Below are 24,102 nucleotides of genomic sequence, written 5' to 3' on the forward strand. Positions count from 1 at the left end.
ATAAATTAATTAAAAAACAGTACCATGACAAAGAGCTACCTTCTTGCTTATGTAATTGTCCCCTTATATTATTCTCCATTGTAATTTCCTTAAGTTTTATATTTCTCCTTTAAACACATTAATATTAATCCTAGGCTAGATAGTGAATGCAGTCCAAGTTTAATAAACCACTTTAAATCTTTATATTGATTATTTATTTATTATTACCATTCATCATATACATACATATTTAGTTCTACACTAAGACACAACACAAATCTTTACTTAGATTTTGAGTGAGGTTAATATCTCCAATTAAAAAAATAAAAAATAAACAAAGTTTGTTCGGATGGAGAATTACTCTATAACATAGAATCTCGTAGAAGAAGGGTGACATAATGTTGGGTGTAGTTGTGGACTCATTTGAATGCCACTCAATCTTCATGCAGGCGTGCAATTTGACACGGAAAAAGTAGTCAAGTACTACTTCCCCAACCCTAATCATGCTTATATGCAAATCATTTCTTTCGTTTTTTATATAATATTCTAAAATTACTTTATTATTAAGTAGCTAGTAACTATTAAAGTGAAAATTGGATTAAAGAACATTATTATGTAAATGAGAGGAAAGACGTAAATTAAAATTATGAGCGAGATAGTATGACAACCAATAATAAATCTACATCAATTAGTTTGTTATCACATGATTTCAAATTAAGTATTTCGAATTAATACATCTGAAATCGTGTTCCAATTATTTTTTTTATAATTGTAAATCACTTTTAAAGTCAGATCAATCAAACTCAATTACAAAATCAATATATTTTATTTTTAATATCTTTAGACAAATTTAAAAGGCTAAATTCAAACCATATAAAAAATTAGTAAGTTATATAGGAAATTTAGTTCAAATAAAAATAGTATGCACAAGTTTATTTTAATAATTGTGAATTAAAAAGTGTGAATAAGCAAAATAAAAAAAAAATAAAAAGTAATAAACTTGTAAAAGATTTTAAAATTGCCAATAAAATAATTTTGATCGAGTTCATGTGAACCTTTTGTAGAGAGATGAGAAAAATTAAAGGAATCAGCCGAATGGCTTCAAATTTGAAGAACTACCAACATCTCAACATTATATTTAAAATTTGAAACATACTACTTAGCAGGTCCAAATTACATAATTATAACTGATTCAAAATCAGTCCCAATCCCAATTACACTTCATTTTGCTCAAACAACAAACTACTAAACTCAAATTAGAAACATCTAAAATCTAAAATATTCCTCGAAAATAAAAAAAATAAAAGAAAAAGACCTCACAATTTCTAAAATACCCATATTTTAATGGCGGGTGGTAAAAGACCCACCCCTGCCTACATATATATATATATTGTATCCCATAATAATATCAGGACACAAACTTAAAATAACCCAATTACCCTTTAACCCATAACTGAATTGAAGTATAATGATATTTGTATGGGCTAAATGAAATAAAAAGCCCACATCATATATTTTAATTCAGTACTGATATATAATAATAATAATAATAATATGATAAAATGATAAAGATTACTCTAAAATTAACCCTTACCATTGGACCCCTATAAAAAAATAAAAACTAAAATTACCCCTATGACTCATTTTGTAAAATTATGGTGACAGACAGTGGTGATTGTTTAAAATTGGCCACCCGTGTAAGTCTGACCAAAGGACCAGTTAGGAGGAGCCACGTTAAGAGCAGTGACGGTGCGGCCGTCACTGGCGGTAATCTTAAAAGATAGGGTTTGGCCATTGAGGTAAGAGTTGCTTTGCCAATTTTGACCCCAGTTTCTAGACATGGGTTGCCAATTAGTTCTGGACCCTTTGATTGAGACTGCATGTACATCACCTGCACCTCCAACGTTGGTGATTAATACCAAATTGAAGTAAGAATGGCCGTTGATTGTGAATCTAATTCCACCCTTTTTCCTGCATGGTACCCTGTACAAGTAAAATCAGAGGTTCAGCATCTTTAACCAATTTTGTGCTTACCATTTTCACAACTCACATAATTTAGAGTATTACTTTTAATGACCTTTCATCCAACTTTTACAACCGATGCATAAATTTAGTATAATTCCCTTCAATTTCCTTACATTCTCTATGATTTTAGTTTCGTAAGTGTAACATTTAGAGTCTAAATTTTTTCGACAATAAAATTTACTTTTTTAACAAAAATAACTATTTGTCTGATATACTACTTTACAAGGACATTACATATCTACGTTTTTTCTCTAAAGTTTACTTAATATTTTCATATTAATAGACCTTTCGCTTCATTATAATTTTTTTTTTTGCGTTTATAGATGTTTCACAACAGTTTTTTAAAATAATTTTATATTATTTTGACACAAATAAATATTAGACGGTCAAATTCATCTAAATCCAGTGTTAACAAATTGTCCACCCAAGTAAAAAAAACGCACAAATATATATGAGACGATCAAATCATCTAAATCTAGTGTCTAAATCTAGTGTCTAGTAATGTATGAATAAGCTAATTTTACACAAGTTATTCTCAATGGCAGGTTTAAAATTAACTGGTCAAACAAGCTTATAAATTTAATTGTCAAATTAGCTACTTAGATAAAATACTACTGTTTTCAAATGTTTTTCGCATCTACTATAAAAAATTATGTCTAAAATTTTAATTAAATTTCTCCCTTCAAAATAAACAACATACGTTAGGAAACGGGAGTAAGTCATTAGCTATCAGTGATATGCAAAAACACTCATGTTTTGTTTGCTCATCCTCATAATTTGAAATAACAATTAACTATTACTTATTAGTGTAATACAACTCTAAAAGTAAATTGCATGGTTAAACCATTAGCAATTGCCTTTAAACTTTTATTTTCAAAATTGAGTGCACATCTAAGAAAAGTGAAGAAAAAAAGATGGTCTTACTAGAACCGACCCCAGCTTTAAAAAAAGTGCATTACATCTCAAAACAAAAACAATTCATTTAAAATTTGAATATTTAGACTAGCCTTAGGCCCTTAGCTAAGTTATTAGTATAGGATAGCTAGGCTAAAATAAAGTTATGGTTAAAAAGAACTAAAAATAATTTCACAATTCCTAAGCTTTTAAAGGAGAAAACAAATAAAAAAGAGTACCTTCTGAACGAAACAGGGACAATTCCAGCTTTGTATTGAGCAATCTGTTGAAAAACAGGTTGAGCAAGGTCAAAGTGTTTCAATGGAGGGTTGCACCATCCTCCTGCGTTATTAGGTAAGGCATTGTTCGGTGGACAGAAATTAGTAGCTGTGACTATAATTGAACCAGGCAAACACCATCTCGCGTCATTCACGCACCGCATTTCGAAACATGCACCACAGCTCAAACCATTGTTGAACAGAGCAGTGCTCAACGCTGCCGTACTCGTACCGTACCCTTGGCTGTATAAATTTCCATATCCACATGCTCCTCCTGCGAAATTCAATTTGTATGCGTTTTCATTATTATAACCGCAAAATTATTTTTATTTTCGGAGGAACTAAACAGTATACAGCAATTAAATTACGAAAATAGAAGGAAATTAAAAAAAAAAAAGCATAATACCCATGGTTCCAGAAGCGTCGCCGCCGCCATAGAAGGTGGCATGAGCGTCAGTCCAAGCACCGGCAATGTGACCGCCACCGTGACCGTGGCGAGCGAAGGAAGAGAAAGAGAGGAGAGAGATTATGGTGAGAAGGAGGAGAACGTGAGACATGGTTAAGGAGAGAGAATTAAGGTTGGAAGGAGGAGAAAAAGGGGTGGAAGGACTAAAGACTAAAGAGGGGTTGGGAAGTGGGAAGTGGGAAGCAAGGTGAGCAAAAATGGGAGGGGAGTGAAGGGAAATAAATAGAGGGGGAAAAGTGAGGACTGAGAAGGGAAAGAAGCATGGGTAGTCCGTAGTAGGGCCGTGGTTTTGGACTAAAGTGGCGCTAACTTGGAACTTTGTCCCAATTGTTACACACGAGTCCGATCTGGAAAATATTATGAGATTTTCTATGATTATGTTCATTGAGAATACTATGATCAAATTTATTATATAAATTTATTATCCTACAAGAAAGTGTTTCATAAGCACTTGAATCAATATTTTTTTTTTTGGCTTTGGACTTTTTACTTGTTTTTTCTAATAAAAAAGCTAACAATAAAATATTAAACACTTCTACATCAGCTAGCTAAATCAGTCTGCTTTAGCTAAAATTTTTAGTTTTTATTAGCTTTAGACTTTTTACTTTTTTTGTTCTAATAAAAAAGCTAACAATCAACAAATATTTTTTTATCAAACACTTCTACATCAGCTAGCTAAACCAGTCTGCTTTAACTAAAATTTTTAGTTGTTAAATAAGCCAAAAACTCCAACCAACAACTATTTGTTAAATCATTTTATAACAAAAAGCAATTTATAAAATCTTTTATAATAATATTGCTAGCTTTACTTGTTCAAGTACAAAACTATATTTTTTACGCACTAAAATCAGTGACTATGTCAATAGTCTTAATTATCAGCGATTTTAACAAAGAATCACTTACATTTTGTTAGTGATTGTATCAAAAAATCAATGATATTATATCTGCTCCTTGAAGTTGATATTTTTTGTGCATTTTTGTTATATTGAGATCAAAGTTGATAAGTCTTATGATTTATAAGTAGAGTTAAAATACCTGTGAATTAAACTAGGGTAGGGCTTAGCTTGCTCATTAACACCACCCCGGTTTAGTGTGTGTCGCTATTTGACTTTTTATGATTTTGAATTTTAAGTTCGTCCTTGAATTAAACATATTATTTGATTTGGTTAAGAATATGAAAGAGAGGTTGACGGATTAATAATTTATGCCACCACGTTTGGCCGCTTTCGGGAAAGTAATCTTAATCATGACCCGTATGATTGTTACTTTGTCGGTACTAAAATGTGATAATAAGAATGATATTAAGTGTAAATTTTTATCAAATACTCCCTCCGTTCCTTTTTGTTTTTCCACATTACTAAAACGGGTAGTTCCATAAGTTTTTCCACTTTAGAATACTTTCCATTTTTGAAAAGTTTTTTTCCCATTTATACCCTTCAAATACCCTCTTTTACCCTATATATTTTTATTTTAAATGTTGGATTCAATTACGGTATGTGTGCAGCCTCCTTCATTTAACACCATCATCATTTTCTGCTTCCTCTCCCCACGTTGCTTTCTCTCTCTTCCTTGAGTTTCTTCCATGGCTTTCTTAGCTTTTATCCCCTGTTCATTCCTCTTTTTTACTCCATTTTTACTGCATTAAAATGTAGATCGGAATTTGGTCTTCATTTTGATGTTCGTTTTGTGAATTTTGGTTGAGTTTTTTTTTTCAAGCCCTCTGTTTTGCTTTCTTCTTCGACTTCCATTGTTACTGTTTGAAGCCTTTGTTTGTCCATGACAACCGTCGAATCTAAGAGTGATTCGACCATACCATCATACCTTTATGACGGTTTGTGTGATCGTGGAGAATTTTGTTCTTGTTCCATTAATGGGAGGTCACACTCTTATTCAAATGAAATTCTTAAATGAACTAAAAAAAATCTTGAGGCATATCAAAAGGCGATGGAGGATGATGCTACATCTAGGTTTCGTGATTCTACCCCTTCTCCTAATGTTGAAGAAGAAGAAGATCTTGAGGCATATCAAAAGTCTCCATCTCATGTTAATCCTTCAACTCCATCAAAGATTCATGAAGACCAAGTTAATTTGGTTGTCCCTGACACTCCTGAGGAAGTTATTGCTGCAAGGGGTAAAAAAAACCCTAAAAAACGCACGTGAATTATGTAATTTTTTCTTGAATTTCCTTTTCATTGTACACTCATGATAAGTGTTGTTGATGTTTGCTGTTGGATTTGTTTGATTTTGTGATGTTTGATGTTGGATTTTTTCTGAACCTTTTTTATTTCGTCTTATTTTTTTTGGAAGTCTGTTCTTGAAATTTTTTTAAAAACCCCTGTGATGTGTTTATGCAATTACTTGACCTAAAATCTGAAAAATTATCTATAATTACTTGGTTGAGTAGCAATTGTGTACAATCGGCACATCATATGATATTTTTTTTCATGTACAGTAATTTGCGTCATTTCTTGTTGAAATTTTAAAAAGCTGAGAGGTTCAAAGACCTCAATGATGAATTAGGGGGCAAAAAAACTGAAATGATCATTATATAATGACGTAAATACATATACATGATCTTAAATTTCCATTTTGATGTTGATTTCATAATTAGTTGCTCCTAAGTTTTATAGAAACAATTTTGATGATGAAAAAAAATAAACTGAGGGGCTGTAATTTATAATCATCTTTGAGATTCTTCCACTACTTCATCATATGCTTCAAGTATTTGTTGATTAAGTTGTGCAGCATCTTCATTTTCTGTTTGTGTGCCTTGCTGATTTGTGCTTGGGTTAAGGAAACGTACACATTCCCTAACCAATTGTGATGGTACTCGCACTTGTATTCGTAACCTTCCATTGTCTTCTTGAACTTTCTTCCCTAGGTGTGGCTGAACATAGTCATTAGACCCTTTAACCTTTAGGATTTCATTTAAGTTGTGTTGTAATGAAATCCATACATTGGTTAAAGTCTTTGGATGTAACTCTTCGAATGGATCTTCCACTGCTTTTATTAACTCATTCATGTTCTTTGGCATTTTCTTATGCATAAGTGATTGTATGCTCCTAAAAAAACCCAAATCTAGAATATTACAATCGGGACTATTTGATGGTTGTTGAGTTAGAATGAATGTTAAGCCCCCTTGCCTGTTGTTTTGTTGCCAAATTGGATCATCATTTGTTATGTGAACCCTTGCATTATCTTGTTGGATGAAAATTATCGATGGAGCATCACTTGGCCATTTTCTAAGAATAGCTGGAATTAATTGTTCAATGAGCATGCTCCTATAAATTTCCTGAGTAACCGAGTCAGTTGGTTTAATTTCTATAGACCCCCTTGGACGGTTAATTGAATTTCTTTGTGCTGCAACCCTACTTATGAAAGGGAATATTCCGATTTTCCCATCAAATGTGCATTGGCCATATTGATTCCATCTAGGCCTTGCAACCGCCCCTAAAAACATGGCTTTTGGAATGAATTTTGATGACTTTCCCGCCCTATATGGAATATTTTCTTTGTGTGCTAGATAAACTCTTTGTGTCTTCTTGGTTAAGTAAAACCATTTTTCATCAATATGTATGAAGTCATACATACCTTTATACATTGGATGATGATGAATTGTATCTTCTTGAATGAGACTTAAAATCCACTCAACCCTTCTTGCCTTGTTTGCATTTGTTAAATAAGGGTGTAATGGATTTGAATGTGCCTTAATCTCCCCCCTTCGTATCAATCGCCAAACCGTTGTTGGTGCCAAGTCTAAGCATGTTGCAACATCTCTTATGCATGTACGTTCACCCATTGGTTTTGATTCAAGTACGTTTGGTGCCACTTGAACTCTTTTTCTTCCACAATTCTTGTACTTTGAATCGACAACATAAGGCTTGTTTTCTTCTTTGGTTTCAATTGCACGTTTCCATATGTTTCGAATTGTTCTTGGTGTGTAACCGTATTTGTTTGCTATTCGTACGAATGTACCATGTGGGAGTGAGTCACTTACTTTAAGTGACAACATTTCATGTAAAATGAGATGCCTCATGTGGTTTGTAAGCCTTGTTTTACGTTGATGTTGCTGTTCTATTTGTTGTGCATCATTTTCTTGTGGTTCCTCGTCGGAACTGGAGCTTGACTCTGGATCGTATGCATTTGATCCAAAATACCAAGCCCCCTCTACCTCATCTTCATCATTTGAAGCCATTACAAGGCTAATGATGTTGCTAGACAGTTGTTTTTGGTGGGAGTGAGGCTGCTGTTTGGGTTTAATATAGTTGCTGTGAGGCTGTTTGCTGGACTTTTGATAATGTTTGCTGAACTTTTGATACTGTTTGCTGGACAAGTACTGTGAGGCTGTTGTTTTATGCTTAAATAAGATGATTAGGAATTTGTAAGGTCATTTTTTTGGAGATTGTACTTGTAATTCTTCATTATATTAATCTATGTATTTCTAATTTGGCCAATGCAAGGCCAAATTATGCTGTTTTGGATGGCTGGAAATTTTGTATTTGGTCCATGTACTTTAAATTTTTCCCTCCTTTTTTTTAGAACCAAAAATGTAAACTTTCCCAATTTGAAAAGTGGTTACTTTCCCTCCATGTAAATTCTCTCTCTACAATAAAATCAGATTTTTTTTGATTATTTAATTATATCTACAATTAATTTCTCTCTCATTATTCCAATACAATCATTACTTCCCACTATTATATATTAAAATAATACCCACTATCGCCAAAGATTCTTTTTTTCTTAATCTTTGTGAAATACCCAAAGTGGAAAAACATATAGGAACGGAGGGAGTATACCATATCATACCATAGTGATGAAACTTTAATAACAAAACATATTTGTTCACAAATTCCAATTATCATTAAATTTTGTCTCTTTAAACAGTGTATTTGAAAGTGATAATGTATTTAAATCAATTTTATGAAGAATATTATAAATTAAAGTTGAGCGAACATAATTATTAAACTTGTAAAAAAAAATTTCCAATGAAAAATTCAATAATTTTATATTGTCTTTTTAATTTTTCAGTATTTAATACCGATAAGAGAAAAGACTATTATGGTAAATAAGTGAATACTAGTATTTCACATTAAATAATTTAGGCAAATATTTGTTTTTTTTTTTAATAAATGCAAGATACAGAAGAGGTTAATAATAAATGTCGCTGAAGTTTCTGGCAGTCCGGTTCTTACCTTTAACAAACAGTATTTTCTGTATTTGTAATTCTGTATGTATAATTATGTAGGAGAGAGAAATGCAGAGAAAATAACCAAATTGGCTGCAAGAAAGAAAAAACAAAGGGATGACCAAATTGAATTGTGGCAAGAGAGTAACTCCATTTTGGGTCGTTAGTATAGTGCCCCTTCAAATGGGTAGCTGGCTAGCTGTAACTGCAACAGCTATTCTGGTTGTGTAGGAAACTAATTTAAAAGGCTGATCAATTTATGAATGCACTCAAATTACATATATACTCTTGTGATTTTGAAAATTTGAAAAAGATGTGCGGTGATAAAAATATATGACTTTTAGTTTCAATTTTTAAAAAATAAAAAATACTATGATTTATATATTTGAGTCAAATATTGATGATTTAATATACTTATTCAAACAACATTTTTAAAAAAGTTAATTACAAATGTATTGGACTATATATCAATTTAGTCTTTAAAGGTACGCCAGAGCTACAATAAGAAAAAAGTGAGTAAATATTGAGACTCTTGAACTGATAGATATGTTACAATGTTCAAATCGAAGCACTTTGACTTATGCACTCTCAATTTTAATAAGTTTGCGATTCTTAACAGCTGCCTAGATTATTTGGACAAATCGTTGTATAAAAAGAAAAAACTAGCTCTCAGCAATTGCTGGTTGTCAACGAATAAAAGTCAAGTAGCAATGCCAGATTCTAAAAGATTTAGATTCTCGAATCAAAGCATCCGCCTTTGAACCCTCAACATTTGATTTTGTGGTATTTTAAGGGTGATTAAGTGTGACTTAATCCTTAATCCATGGTAAATGTATTGTGGTGAAAAAGGTTAAAACTGCTATAAGGGTTGAAGGGCTTGAAATGAATAATTGGCTTTTGGAGATAGAAGAAAAAGCCGAGTCGACTTTTCTCCTGGCCAAGGGAAAATCGACTCGACTTTACCTGCTGGACAACTTTCTTGTTTGTTCTGTTTTTTGTTTCTTGAATTCCTTAGGATTATATATAAGTGTTTTGTCCCTATGCATTATAAATAGGGCTAAACACATAGATTAGGTGTCATGCTTTCTTAACCTCTCTTTCTCTCCAAAATCTATGTCTATTCTCTCCTATTCTCTTATCTCTCAATTGTAATCATCATCATCTCTTGTATCTCTATTGGAGAACCATTGAAAAAGTAATAAGACATCTAAATTAGAACACTGGACGTAGCCCAATTAGGGGAACCACTTACATCTTTGTGTTGGCTTTGATTGCATTCTTGATTGCTTAATTGGGATTCTTGGTGGGTTGCACATTTTGATTTTGTTTTTGGGTGTATTGCGTGAGACTTAACCTTTGATCCTTGAATGTATAAGTGATAATTTGTTCAGGTTCCCACAATCATTTGGAAGTGCTCCGCTGAGCTAAGTGAGCTGTAATAGCATGAGATGTGATATTGAATAAATTGAATTGAATTGTATGGACGATACCCAAATAAACTTTCAACTCACGTATTAAATTTTTATTTATAAAAGTGACAAAGTAAAATTTAAATAAAATGTGAGGTAAAATGGTTAAACTATCCAAGATAAAATAATTGTGGGAAATTGGGAGTAGGAAATTAAGTGTAACAAATAAACATTTGTGAATTCTCACGAAATGACGACCGAGTATTTATGGTGCCTAGTATTGATATTGTTGAGGGTTTGACCTATGTAGCTAAACCATCCCTTTCCGCAATCTCAATTCTCAATTCTCAATCTCAAGGAAGAAAAAATAAAGTTGAATACAATCACCAACGTTATACTAAAACCGCAGACCGTGAACGAGGACTAGTTGCCACAACTAGCTACTGCTATTCACTCCATTTGTATACCATAAAATAAAAAATTAAATTTTTTTCAATAAAAAAAATTTAGATAAATTTTATTGATAATCCTAAGCTTTCGACTTTTTCACGTAGTAGACGAATATATGTGGAAAAGTTAGAAATTTAAAGTCACTATTTGTTCAACACGTGAAAAAGTCAAAACTCGGAGTTATCATATGACATTTCCCAAAAATTTAATACTTCTATTTGATAATAAATGAAAAAATATGAATTCTGTGTATTAAATTAAAGGTAAATGAAAATACATAGTTGAGGTTAACATAAAATTATAGCCTATTGTTAAAAATTGAAATAATGTAAAATGTGTGAGATCGACCAAATATTTTCTCCGTCTCACTTATTCAGCATACAATTCGCAACTTTTTTAATCATATTTTCTTTTAATTCCATTTATACAACTCTTTTTCTTCTCATTATTCTCTTAAAAAACACTTGTTTTTTATTTTAATTAAAATAAATATAAAAATAAATGATGATAAATAAGTGAGAGGAAAAAATATTATTCACAATTGTTGCCTGTCTTCATACATGCAAATACAGAAATGATAAGATACTCTCTGTATATATGACATTTTCTGTTGCAACCGTATTTATGATTATGGGTTTGGATTTTGCTATCTGTTTTTTTGTATTTCTGTATCTGTATACGTACTTTGTATTACCGTCATTTTCCTTCTTTTCTGCTTATTTCCTAGTGAGTAGTGATAACTGATAAGCTTACATCTTCTATCGTAATACTTCTGTATAATACTCCTTTTGTTTCAATCTTCCAATTCATTTTTTTACACTTTTTATTAGTTAATTTTTAGTTTATTCAATCAAATAGTCTCATTTGTCCGGATACAATTGTCAATGTAATAATTTATCATAGATATCTCTAATTATACATAATTAAAGATTATAAAAAGTTAATATTAATAATTTTTGTATTGAAATAAATTAAATAAAATTCCACTTGACTATATTAATTATAACTTATAGATTAAGAATAAAATACATCTAAAGAATAATTAATAAATAATATCAAAAGTCATAATTTTTTTGATATCAACTTTGTAGAACTACAATTTATATAGAAGTATGTCATCATTCAAAACAAATTAAACTTAAAGAAATTAAAAGACTTGTTTGATTGTGTGACACAGAGGTAGTTTGTGACTAAACGTTAATTAATATATCTAATCAAGAAAGAGTCAATTAAGAGTGTTAACTTATTTGATAAGTGTAATTATACTGATTGAATTAATTTATTATGTATTTCTTCCGTCGTCCTACTAACTAATTTGTTAGATAATTAATGTACCAAAAAAAAGGTAAAAATAATATTTTATGAAAAAGGAATAAATGTGTGATGTAATGAAAAAGTAAATTTAGTATGTAGATGAAAATTAATAAAAAATGTGAATCATAAAAAAAATAGAAATATATCTATCTTGCAAATTTTGTATCTCACCGTGAGACGTATTCATACAAATAGCTCAAAACGTCAAATTGTTGTAATTTTAGAGACAAAATTAATAAAATTGAAAGGATAACCAATACCTTTAGCTTTTGGATCAGCCTATATAAAACCGTCTCAGCTTTTGGGTTAGCCCATATAAAACCATCTCGTGATGAGACGATCTTAATAAAAAATTTGTCATATTTTAATTTGATGGAAGGATAAAAATAAAAAATAATACAAATTTACTATGATGAGGAAATAATACGTAATTCAATGATGCTAACTAATTAATGCTCAAATTAATGATGATTGTGAAAGAAGGTGGGGGAAATATGGTTAGCTGTGAATGCTTGAGATATTTCCTTGATAATTAATATCATAAGTGAAGATAACAATAAATCACATATTTGAATTTTTACTTTTTATTTCTGAAATATATTATGTCGAGTATCAGAAGAGTTTGTATTGAATTTATATTTTAAATTCAAATTAATCTCTAATATGAATAGACTTGATAAGAATAGAAATTTATACAACAATCGTAATTATAAAGATTATCTTATAATTGAGTTAGTTTCTTAACTAAAACAAATTAGTCATATATTAATTTGTGATTTATACTTTATCGTTATTAAAAATTAAAATGTATTTCCTTCCGTAATTATTTTTCCACATCATAACAAACATCGATTCTATGGAGGCCCTCAAAGATTTGCGGTCGATTGGGAGGTTGTATGTATTGTAGTCTTAATCCAAAGAAATAATTTGTAGACACCTAATTGATGTTTAAGTATCACTACTCATAAAAGTAGTCGGAGTCCGTCTTATTTGTGTTTTAAGCTTTTAATATTTTTTATTTATTTTTTTTATCATTTTATTCACTTATTTATTTATTTTTTTTGATTCACACTATATTTACTTTTGCTATTATTATTTTTATTATTATTATTCAGTTACAGTTTCTATGTGTGTTGTAAGTTACAAGTATCTTTTCAGGCGTATTGTGTTCACTCATCGTTCTCTTTGCAGGAGCCTAACTATCAATCCGGGGATAAATTGAGTGCGCACATTTTTTTTTGGAGAAAGCACGATTTGTCACCATACTCTTTTCCTCACGAAACCTAACTTATATAAAATATTAAATTGATAATTATGACTATGATTATAACTGCCCTAGAATGTGGCCCTTTAATTTGTTTTAGTTATGTTATAATCAGTACGAATGAAAAATGCATGATGAGAAATCGAAACGTGACTCATTCCGAAAACCAACAAATGTTAACAAATGCGAACTGATATTTGGACTCTTTTTCATCGTCGGTTTTGCTACTCTACAATTTACATATTTCATTCTATTCTAACTTTCTTTATGCCAATTGTATGAACCATTCATCACTTGTTCGAGAGCTATATACTTTTTCGTTTCATTATACTTAAAATTAATATTAATATTTTTTTTGCACAATTGCCATTAGTTACAAGTAATTTTCAGAATAAAGGTAATAATAATTTGTTGTTGGTGAATGGATAATTTATAAATGAAATAAGAATATAAGAGAACGAGACTAATAAGAGAATTATAAAAGCATTGTCAAAAGAAAAAATAGTGCAATTTTGTACGAATATTATTTCTATGTAACGAAATTTTAATAAAAAAAATTTTATATAGTAATAATGAAATTGAAATACATCAAATAAAAATCAAGTTTGATTATAATTTTTCTTGTACCAGGGCATTAATTATTAAATGACATTTGTCTATAGAGTTTGGGGGCTTAGGAGCGGAATATTTAATTCTTTGATAGGTCTAATAACTAAAATAAATATTTTTATATGAATTTTTTTTACAAATTTCATAATAGAAAATTTATTTTTTATGGAATAATGATGGAGTTGTGGATCTATCATGTTCTTAGATAGGTATGTCCATTGGGGATGTAAATTGGACATACACAAAACCTTAATTACCTAAATTAGTGATTAATTACCTATGATGCTAGAACAAAAATCTTTCAAGATATATTTACAATGAGGGTGCACCAGATTATTCCATAATATATCACAAGATATATTTATGCTATATTTATACTCTTAGTTTTAACCCCATCCAAACCACATATTATTGTTCTTGATATTGATTATATATTATATATCAAGTAAATTTATATGAGACCATCTCACTAAAAAATAAACTCATATAATTAGTCTATTTATTTAATTAATTATTTTAAAATTATAAATAATTACATTAATAAACTAAATTTACATAAATCAATCCAATAAAAATAATCTCACAATCTATATATCATTTAATAATTTATGATGTTTTAAAATACCGGCCAGCCATGAATGAACCATGATGCATGCTCAATCTTATAATAATATCAAATGGATTATGCGGTTATCTGTTTAGGTAGTTAACAGCTTTTTGTGTAGAATATTTATACTTATTCCTTATTAGTTAGCAACATTTGAAAAAATAATACTATTTATTTATTATTTTTAATTTGTGATTAGTTTTTAATTTATAAGTTAAAATATAGTCAAGTGAAAATTTATTTTATTCGTCTTATTGCAAAAATTATGAATATCAAATTTTTATAATTTTTTATTATACATAATTAATTAGAAATATTAAAGATTGAACTAATGTATTGGATTGCGTAATAAAAGCAAATATTGTAAGTAAATCTAGTACGAAGAAAGTATGTGCTAGCCTCATGTACTTTATCACGAAAATAAAGTTAGGTATAACGCTCAGGTTAAAATACTGAGATACATAAAAATAAGAGAAATAATATAAAGAGTAAAAGTAAAAAAAATAAAATAAATTTATTATGATAAAATAAAAAAATAAGACAAATTTATTTAAATGGAATATATGAATTAATAAATAAATAAAGAATAAAAGTGGGACAAAAGAATGAATGACAGCCATGGAAAGGTAAGAGTGGTAATCAAGAAAAGAAAAAGTAAAAATGATTAGATTAATTAGTATTAAAACTATTAATAGTCATACTTTGGTAGGGAGACTGATGATTAGAAGAGGTGATCACGTAAAGGTCACTTAAAAATGAGCTCAAAAGAATTAATGTTGCTTTACAGAGGCGGGAAATTAAAGCAAAGCATCATATTGTCGCCCTTTTGCTACCACTTTTCAACTCAAACTTGGAATTAGTATGTCTTTACACCACGATGGAATCATAGAATGTGCAACATTACAAATGTTACCGCTCTAAAATACTTATAACTAATACTAATGTATTTGGCAACGAAGCATGCTTTGTTTATGAGATTACATGGGTCATGGAAAAGTGGTTTTGGATTGTTTGAATATCTTTCGGTCTCAACTCTAAGTTCAATTTTTTGTTGGTGTAGTTTCAAAAACCAACAAGATAAGAAGATCACGAGTTTTAATTTTATCCACTTCTTATATTTAAGTGACAATGTCACGTCATGTATGACGATTCGTTGCATACACATTTTTAGCCCAAAGGATTATCGTGTGAACGGCCATATTAGAATGAATGTAATATATTTTAAGGCCTTAACACCGAAAGTTAAATGCAAAATTAAAATATTTTAGTTGAGTTAGTTGCTTGAATAAAAATAGCATGTTAAGAATTTAAGGATTTAAGGCAAGAAGTGCAAAATTAATGTAATCAGTGAACACTAACATTCCGTTTGGTTATGGTATTAATAAGTGGTAATGAGAATGATTTATATTGTAAATTTTCTTGATTTGTATCATGACATTCCCATATAAAAATTTGATCATAAAAAAGTATTTTGTTCACAAATTTTAATTACCATATAATTACATGTACGTTTAAATGGAAATGCATTGAAATAAATTTTGTAAAGAAGATGAGAACGTTGAAGGAGAATAAGCATCACCATTAAATTTGTCAAGAGTATTTCTATAAAAATTACACTAATTTTTCATTATTATTCTCACCATCTCGTACCGATTACCAAACAAGCCGTAATGGGTGATTGGTATGATAATAAAATGGAATGAAAAAGGTTAAGTAAAGGAAAAAATGATATTAATAAGTGTTAAATTTATTAGCTGTGTGATATTAGTATGGTAAGGAAAATGAAATTAATAAGTATTAAATATATTGGTTGTTTTACATTAATATGATAACTAAAACATTAAAGTGATAATTTTTTTCATATTACCATTAGAAAATAAGGGAAATTACAATATGGGTAATGATTAATTCAAAGAAACAATATTAGTTAATTTTTTTTATATCAAAATAACTAATCATATGTCTTAACACATTTCATTATCCAACTCTAAAAAATCTATAGCAAACAAGCCAAAAAATTTAATGAAGTACACCGATTATGAGTTACTTGTCTACAGTTACCGCGTGGATTTAATGAATTACCCAACGAGTTTTTGAAAAACTCAATTGAGGTCTATAACAGAAGATTTCCAAAAGTTAGAGATTTTTCAAAGTATTTAGGGATAGAGATTAAGACCGCAATTATATTGAAACGAATAAGTAGGCATACAACAAGATTTAAGCTTTGTAATTAATGTTTTTAAATATTTTTTTATATAAAAAGATCATGGAGAAAGAATTTGGTAAATTTTAAAGTTACCGCGTGGATTTTCAAAAAAATTTTGGTCATCACGTAAAAAACCCAATATCTCATATAACCACGTGGAATTTTCAAAAAATAAAATATATCTATATAGAATATCATACGATTCAGTATTACTATTATATAAATTTTATAAATTTTCATAATACGTATTCAATATGTCTTGAAATTTACTTTTAAAATTTTGCAAAAACTTAAAAAAAAAAAAAAAAAAAAGGTACTTTATATTTTCTCACTTTTATCCGTTTTTGAAATTTCAAATAGGAAGGAGAACCAACAATCAAGTTATCACCACCAATTTCTGCCAATCATGTAGAAACACACCAGTCTCGATAATATGGGCGACAAAAAGACAGTGGTATCTCACCTCCGCTTACAACTTTGACCGCAAAAAGCAGCACTCAATTCTACACAGTTCCACCTTTCTTACACATTTGGATGTGAAACAACGGCGTTCCGAATAAATCTCATAACTTAATAATTACCCAATTTTGTAATTGAACTCAATTTAACTAACTTTATAAAATAAATTTAAAATCAATTTAACTAACTTTATAAAATAAATCTAAAATTGTATAAAAAGTAATAAGGATAAAAAATTCTATTTTAAATCAACCCGAAATTCTTAATCTAAAATCAATTTAATAAACTGAAGAAGCACCTTCAGAAACAACTTAAAAGAGCTGCTCGCTCCGACCAGGATTTTACTCTATATTTTGTTTTGTTTTGTTTGATGAAATTTACTACAATTTTATTTTTATCATAATTTAAACTTATTTTTAATTCTCACGTATTTAATTTATCTATTTTTTATCTACAGATTTCTCTAACTTTGTTACAAACACAATTTTTTTTTAATATTTTCACAACATATAACTAATACAAGAATTGCAAAGTTAACACCCACTCTTATTCTTGGATATTTACTTTGCATTTTTGTCAACATGCAATCTCCATAGGACTTCGCACTTATGCGTTGACCGTATTATTTTAGTCTAAATTGTATTATTTGAATCTAAATTCATGCGCAATTTTTATCACAAACTATTTTAGTATCAAAATTAAATTGCAGGGTATGTTAATTTATATTCACTATTTTTCGTGTAATTTTATGATTTAACGTAATTTTTGAATTATTTTTATGTTATGGCAATGTTTTTAGAATTTTTATTTTTCATCATTTTGAAATTTATTTTCATTTTTAGATATGAATTCTTTGAATTATGTTTCTAGCTCATTGGATCATAATGAACCACAATATTTGATTCTTCAAACAAAGAAAAAGAATTCAGTTCTAAGCATTGTTTATAATGTTGATCAACAAGTTGGCTATAATGTGCTAAAGAGGAAGGACGGGTTTACAACTATTATAGTAAGTATTCTAAGTAGTTATTTATGTTTTGTGAATAAGTAAATGTTTATATTATGTAAAATAAGTATTTACGCGATGGGAAATAGAGATTTACGTTATGTGAAGTAGAGGTTTAAGTTATTAGTTATGTGAATCAAGGATTTGTGAGGAGGAATTCATGAAATGTAAAGTAAATATTATGCTATATGAAATAATGAAATAATTAAATAAATATTTATAGTATATGTAGTAGGTTATATAAAAGTAAGGGTTTACGGTATATGAAATAAATGTTTATAATATGTGAAATAAGTGTGTTTAAGCCTTTAAGGCATATATAAGAGGTGTTTATATTATGCGTAGTACTATAATAGGCTATAAGGCTCTTTGAAATCGAATACCGAATCCCTTTGGAACCTAAAATTCAAATACTCGATTTTTTGAATACTGAAAATCATGATCTAGATCCGATACGATTAAGTCGGATTTTATTATAAATCCGAATATCCGAATTTTCCCAACTTGGATAACGAATATTCAATTTTTTTGAAAATTCTTTTTATATTTTGCGCTTTTGTTTCTTTCCTTTTTCCCTTAAACTAACTTTTATTTTATAGTTTGAAAAACAAATTATTTTGTCGATGTGGTGTTCAAAAGTCTTAATTATTTAATAATTAATAAGTTATGCGACCTAATTGTAATAAAAAATTGTAAATATTAATTTGCTCAAAAGCCCAAATAAAAATTTTCAATGGAATAAATTCAAAATTGGATATCTAGATATCCGAATTTCACCAACATTCGAAGCCAAAGTCTGGTTTAAAAATCGAATTTTCGAAACTCAGAATTTATAGCATGTGAATTAGAAGTCTATGATTTAAACAAGTGTTATATAGTATGTGAACAATAAATTTGTAGAATTATTATTATTATGTAATTTGTGATTATTGCTGTTTTGCATACCAAATTTATGTTTACATAGAGATGAAGAAATTAAGCTCACTTACTAATGTGAAATATATGTATTGTTTGTCGAAGATTAAGCTTATGAATGTCTAAAACAAAAAGATCAGGTGATATTTTAAACGCTTGAAGAATCAGTGATAGCACGATTCAAGAAATAAGCGTTCGGAAACTTAAATTTGTTCAAATATTTATCAAAATCATTCGTCTTTTTTTCTTAGTCTTGAATTGTTAGTCTCCAAAAGTCAAAAAAAATCATATCCATTGATGTAAGTTTTGACGACAGACATTAAAGGAAATAATTGTAGAGTAACCAAAAACAATAAATGGTCAACAAAGATTATTGAAGGACTTTTTCATGTGGAGCGTCAAACGTAAATAAGATTATTCATTAAAACTTGTAATAACCTGCATGCTATAACACATAATCAAATAAAAATACATAAAAATTATTCATTCAAAATACACAAATTAAAGCATTAATCAATGAATACACAAGTTATCCTTCACCCTTAGTTGAAACTTGCAAGTGTGCAACCACGCCTATTAACGTCTATTCCATTTGCGTATGCCACATTTAACCCCCACCTTCAGTACACCTATCCATCATGTTTCTCAACCTCTTTGATCTTATTTGTTCCTTTTGTATTACAAAAGATAATAATAAATAAACTTTTTTTCGTATGTTTGTCTTGACAAAAATAACAAAGTGATAAGATTTTTTTATCTTTCACTTGGCCAAATAAAATTTATTTGCATCATTTATATTGACCACTTTAAACAATAATTTAACAAAGTTAAAATTTGACTTTGACTAAAGTCAAAATTGATGTTTAAAACAATTAACCACATCAAAAAATTCGATAAAAATTGATAACCATATGAACTTAATAGAAAACTTCTCTGATTACCAATCAGATTTTAGAATGAAAACTAATTAAGTTTAGTTGTGCCAAAATCTAGTTGAAATATTTATTATTTATCAACTCAAATTCAGTCTTTGACGGTGTTTTTAATCTTCTAACCTAGAATCCCAACTACACGCTCCATATAGATTTAAAAATAGCAATTTTACAAAAAATTATTTTCCAAATTATATTTACCCAAACCCTACCTCAATATTTTTCTTTAATAAAAGAAGCTTAAGAAAAAAAAAATGTTCACAAAAATGCTTATAATTTCAATTTCTTAAAACTACTTGTCGAAATACATCTAGTAATTGGGATTTTCCCCAAATTGAATTGTTGATAAAATAATGAATTACAAGCTAGCTTCATCCTCATTTTCTCATGATCTGTAGTTTTGAAGACATTCACCAGGGAATCTTCAAATCCCAGCAATTCGTAAAAATCAATTCAATAACTGATTTTTACAATAAAGCACTAAATTCATTTGAAACCAAGATTCTTTCCAAAAACTTTCATTACCATGTAACTCATACCAAACCGATTTTCAAAAATTAATATTAAAAGGGATGAATCAGAAATCTGGCTTGAGTTCTCAAGTATGAGAACATAATAGCTCAGTTATTTCAACGTCGATCATCTGGGGAAATAATCATCATTTCCATCTCAACACTATTTAACAAATTCTTACCATAACAAATGGTATCAAGAGTCACAGAATCTACCAAATCTATTTTCAAAAATAAATATATACTGAGATAGATCAGAAATCTGGCTTGAGTTCTCAAATATGAGAACATAATAGCTCAGTTATTTCAGCGTCGATCATCTGGGGAAATAATCATCATTTCCATCTCATCACTATTTAACAAATTCTTATAATAACAAATAGTATAAAGAGTCATAGAATCTAAAATGTAGGAACATCTGAATGCATCAACCTTATCATTAAATGGGAAAATGCCAGAATCTCAATTCCAATCTAATATAGGCAACGTACAGCGCTGAAAACGCTATTGAAAAAAAGCGCATCAGAGACTCTAATTTATTGCCATTATCTCATTTTAAAGCTTTTGGAACTCAAACACATATCAAGCCTTCATTGCTGAATCAAAGTAATTTGAGTACATTTGGTGTTCTTGGAGCCCAATCTATTATGTTAGGCTACAACAAGAATCAACATTCATATCTCCGTTCTTGTTTGCAATCATTAGGCTTAAAGGGCTCTCAATTGAAATCATTAAAAACAGAGAAAATTCACAATAAATAGAGGAACATAAAGCATATATTATGCCTCAGAGGTAGTGACAATTTAAAGATATCATCAACTTTTGAATCTGATATATATGCATTTATAATACATCATAGGCATATAAACCAACACAATAATACACCTATGAACGTTTAACTACAAATAAATTTGAAATCACAAATCAATTACCAAAGATTGAAAAATGGTAATTTACAAATGCATCAGAGAGATTCCCATTTTAGACTGATCAACATGTAAAACTCTTTCAAGAGTTTCTGATGTCCCTGTCTAATTTTATCGTCATATGCATCAAAAGTAATTTAAAAATCTAGAAAATATATGAGATAGACCAAACTATTGAATCAATCTAAACTCTACGATTCACAAATAAGCCTCAGAATTGCAGAATAATGTCAGCAAGGCCAAAAGGCTATTCAGTCCCGAAAGATGGTGTTTTATTACTGATTTCATCAATGGCTATACTGATTAATCTTAATAAACAAATAAAAATGAAAATGAATGTATGCCTCATGGCCTGTCCAAAGAGATAAAGGCAGCAACGCCGCTACTCAAGGCAATGGAATATGAGACCGTCCGATCGATGGAGAATACAATGAAAGACTCTACTACATCTTTAGACTTTATTTGTGACGTTTTTACTTCGGGATATGCAAATATTGTATCTAATTTGCCCCAATTTTGATTGTAAATGGGATTATCGGATTAATCCCCGTCATATTTTAATTTCTAATTACAACGATTTGAAAGAAAAATAGATTAAACAGCATAGAAAATAAACTTCACATTTGAAAATATCCGGATATGAAATTTTTGAAAAAGATAAGAAAAGAGAATTACTCAGTTCAGCGGGGTAATCGACACGCAAAAACATCAACTCAGAAAAGAGGAAAGTTCCTGCATTCCGGTCTGTTGAGCTTGAATTTAGTGAGTCGTCACCGTAATTCCCCGATCTGTTGTAATACTAAAAAATGAAATTGAAAAATAGGAAAGGGAATTTTAATAGAGATTGGGAAGAACCGAAGAAGGGGTTTTCTAGGGTTTAAGCAGTGGTAGTGACGGAGATAATCTGAAACATGTGAATTTATTTATAGTAGGAAGGAGATGGTGAATTAGGGTTTTTTCTAGGGTTTGGGCCAATTGCACTCTTGAGTTTCAAAGCCCAGCAGAGTAATTTTGAACAAATACTTTCGCTACTTTCCCGGATCATGGTAGAATGTTTCCAAACTTGGAGTCCACATACTATCGTCTCACAATCAGAGAAATTAATATGATGATTCTATATTTAAAAATAATGCAAAATGTTAGTTTTAAGTTTAAAGTATTAAAAATAATGTGTTATATATTAAATAATTTTAAAAATTAATCTAGTTAAATTATTTTGTTTAATAATATCACATATCATACAGTTATACAATATAACAAAAAAGGTATAACAAAAAAGGGTAAACTTTCACGTGTCATCTTTATATAGCTCTATTAGTTGGAAATAATTTGAATGTTGATCTTAGCTTACCTGACAAATAGAATTAACCAAATGTGTCATTTTAGCCCTCCTATAAATTAATTAGATGGAGAAATTGACCATTTTTAAAAAATAGAATAAACAGAATGATTTCGACTTAGATTGAGCTTTTTTAGATAAATTATTAATTTGAATATATTCCGACTTAGATTGAGCTTTTTTAGATAAATTATTAATTTGAATATATGATATATCGTAAATTTACCATCATATCATCATATCACTTATCTTAATATTTATTACTTCATCTTTAATATATTATACGTTTATTAGTATTTATCTTTAAAAATTATATATATATATATAGAATAAGACTCCATGTATTGTACGGTTATTACACTAGTTATAAACTATCTTATAATAAAATCGTAAATTTTTTTTTTATGAACATTGAGTTTGTGCAATTCATTTCATCAAGTACGCCCATAAATTGGCCTAAATTAAAGATGGCTTTGATTAACTTGAAGTAGACCATTATCGTAATTTTCGGATCCTACTTGATGGACGATTTAAGCAGGTTATGTAAGATCGTACACAATTTCATTGGTTTAAATTACTTGCAATATTAGTTTTTTTGTATGCCATGCAATAAATTATTTTTAATGAAAAAAGTATCTAGAATAATCTAACTTATTTATGATTTTTCTACAATAACCTCACCTATTAATTAATTATGAATACTCAACTTTGAAAGGTATTTTTCTAGAGTAAATCCGGTAACCGAATGACTTGCTATAGCAAGTTTTATAATTTTAAAAATAAATTAAAATAAAATATTGAATTAAATGTTTAAAAAAATTTTGTGATTTTTTTTTATTATTTATAATTTTTATGTAAATATTCAAAAAGCATTTCTATAATTTTAAATTAATTTTCAGTTTAATGTTTTGGTCAATTACCTACTATAGCAGGTATCGGGTTACCCAACTTTACTCTAGGCAAATATCCCTGATATTCGAATTATTTATGGTTAATCAATAGGTAGAATTATTGTAGGAAAATAAAGAAAATGTTGAATTATCCGTGTAATTTTTCTAAAGTGGATCAGATTGAATGTTATTTTGAACAAAAGTTTTCTTTCTCTTGATTTGAAATTTTTGTTTCTATTAAGCTTTGTAGGATCTAGTTTCAATGTCATGTTGAACCAATAAAATTGTCAAGATACCAACCAGACCTCTCACTATAATACTAACTATTATGAATTGGACAATAAAGTAGAAGCGATGAGTAAAGAGGGATTGAACTGAGCATTGTAGATTGAAGGTGCAACTAATGAACTAGAGTAATATGCAAGTATTAAGATGTA

At 29.0% G+C, this 24,102-nt stretch overlaps 2 protein-coding genes and 5 non-coding genes across 7 annotated transcripts; all 7 read right to left on the minus strand.

The window, feature by feature from the left end:
* Window positions 1-1,003: 1,003 nt before the first annotated feature.
* On the minus strand, window positions 1,004-3,839 carry LOC130797563 (expansin-A10-like). The gene is made up of 3 exons (XM_057660184.1): window positions 3,583-3,839; window positions 3,138-3,450; window positions 1,004-1,962 (listed from the first exon to the last, which is right to left on the minus strand). Exons 1-3 carry the CDS (start codon window positions 3,731-3,733, stop codon window positions 1,659-1,661), a joined length of 768 nt encoding a protein of 255 aa, XP_057516167.1. The 5' UTR covers window positions 3,734-3,839; the 3' UTR covers window positions 1,004-1,658.
* A 2,483-nt stretch (window positions 3,840-6,322) lies between these two features.
* Window positions 6,323-7,837, minus strand: LOC130798740 (uncharacterized). Its single transcript, XM_057661840.1, has one exon. It carries the CDS (start codon window positions 7,835-7,837, stop codon window positions 6,323-6,325), a length of 1,515 nt encoding a protein of 504 aa, XP_057517823.1.
* Window positions 7,838-20,570: 12,733 nt separating this feature from the next.
* Window positions 20,571-20,666, minus strand: LOC130799053 (small nucleolar RNA Z103). Its single transcript, XR_009039200.1, has one exon. It is a non-coding gene; the product is annotated as a small nucleolar RNA Z103 (small nucleolar RNA).
* Window positions 20,667-20,759: 93 nt separating this feature from the next.
* LOC130799052 (small nucleolar RNA Z103) lies at window positions 20,760-20,855 on the minus strand. The gene has a single exon (XR_009039199.1). It is a non-coding gene; the product is annotated as a small nucleolar RNA Z103 (small nucleolar RNA).
* A 613-nt stretch (window positions 20,856-21,468) lies between these two features.
* On the minus strand, window positions 21,469-21,564 carry LOC130799057 (small nucleolar RNA R44/J54/Z268 family). The gene has a single exon (XR_009039203.1). It is a non-coding gene; the product is annotated as a small nucleolar RNA R44/J54/Z268 family (small nucleolar RNA).
* A 78-nt stretch (window positions 21,565-21,642) lies between these two features.
* Window positions 21,643-21,733, minus strand: LOC130799046 (small nucleolar RNA SNORD96 family). Its single transcript, XR_009039193.1, has one exon. It is a non-coding gene; the product is annotated as a small nucleolar RNA SNORD96 family (small nucleolar RNA).
* Window positions 21,734-22,105: 372 nt separating this feature from the next.
* On the minus strand, window positions 22,106-22,217 carry LOC130799060 (small nucleolar RNA Z107/R87). The gene has a single exon (XR_009039206.1). It is a non-coding gene; the product is annotated as a small nucleolar RNA Z107/R87 (small nucleolar RNA).
* Between the last annotated feature and the right edge of the window lie 1,885 nt (window positions 22,218-24,102).

This window comes from Amaranthus tricolor, chromosome 13 (genome assembly GCF_026212465.1).
Source record: "Amaranthus tricolor cultivar Red isolate AtriRed21 chromosome 13, ASM2621246v1, whole genome shotgun sequence".
Lineage (NCBI taxonomy): Eukaryota > Viridiplantae > Streptophyta > Magnoliopsida > Caryophyllales > Amaranthaceae > Amaranthus > Amaranthus tricolor.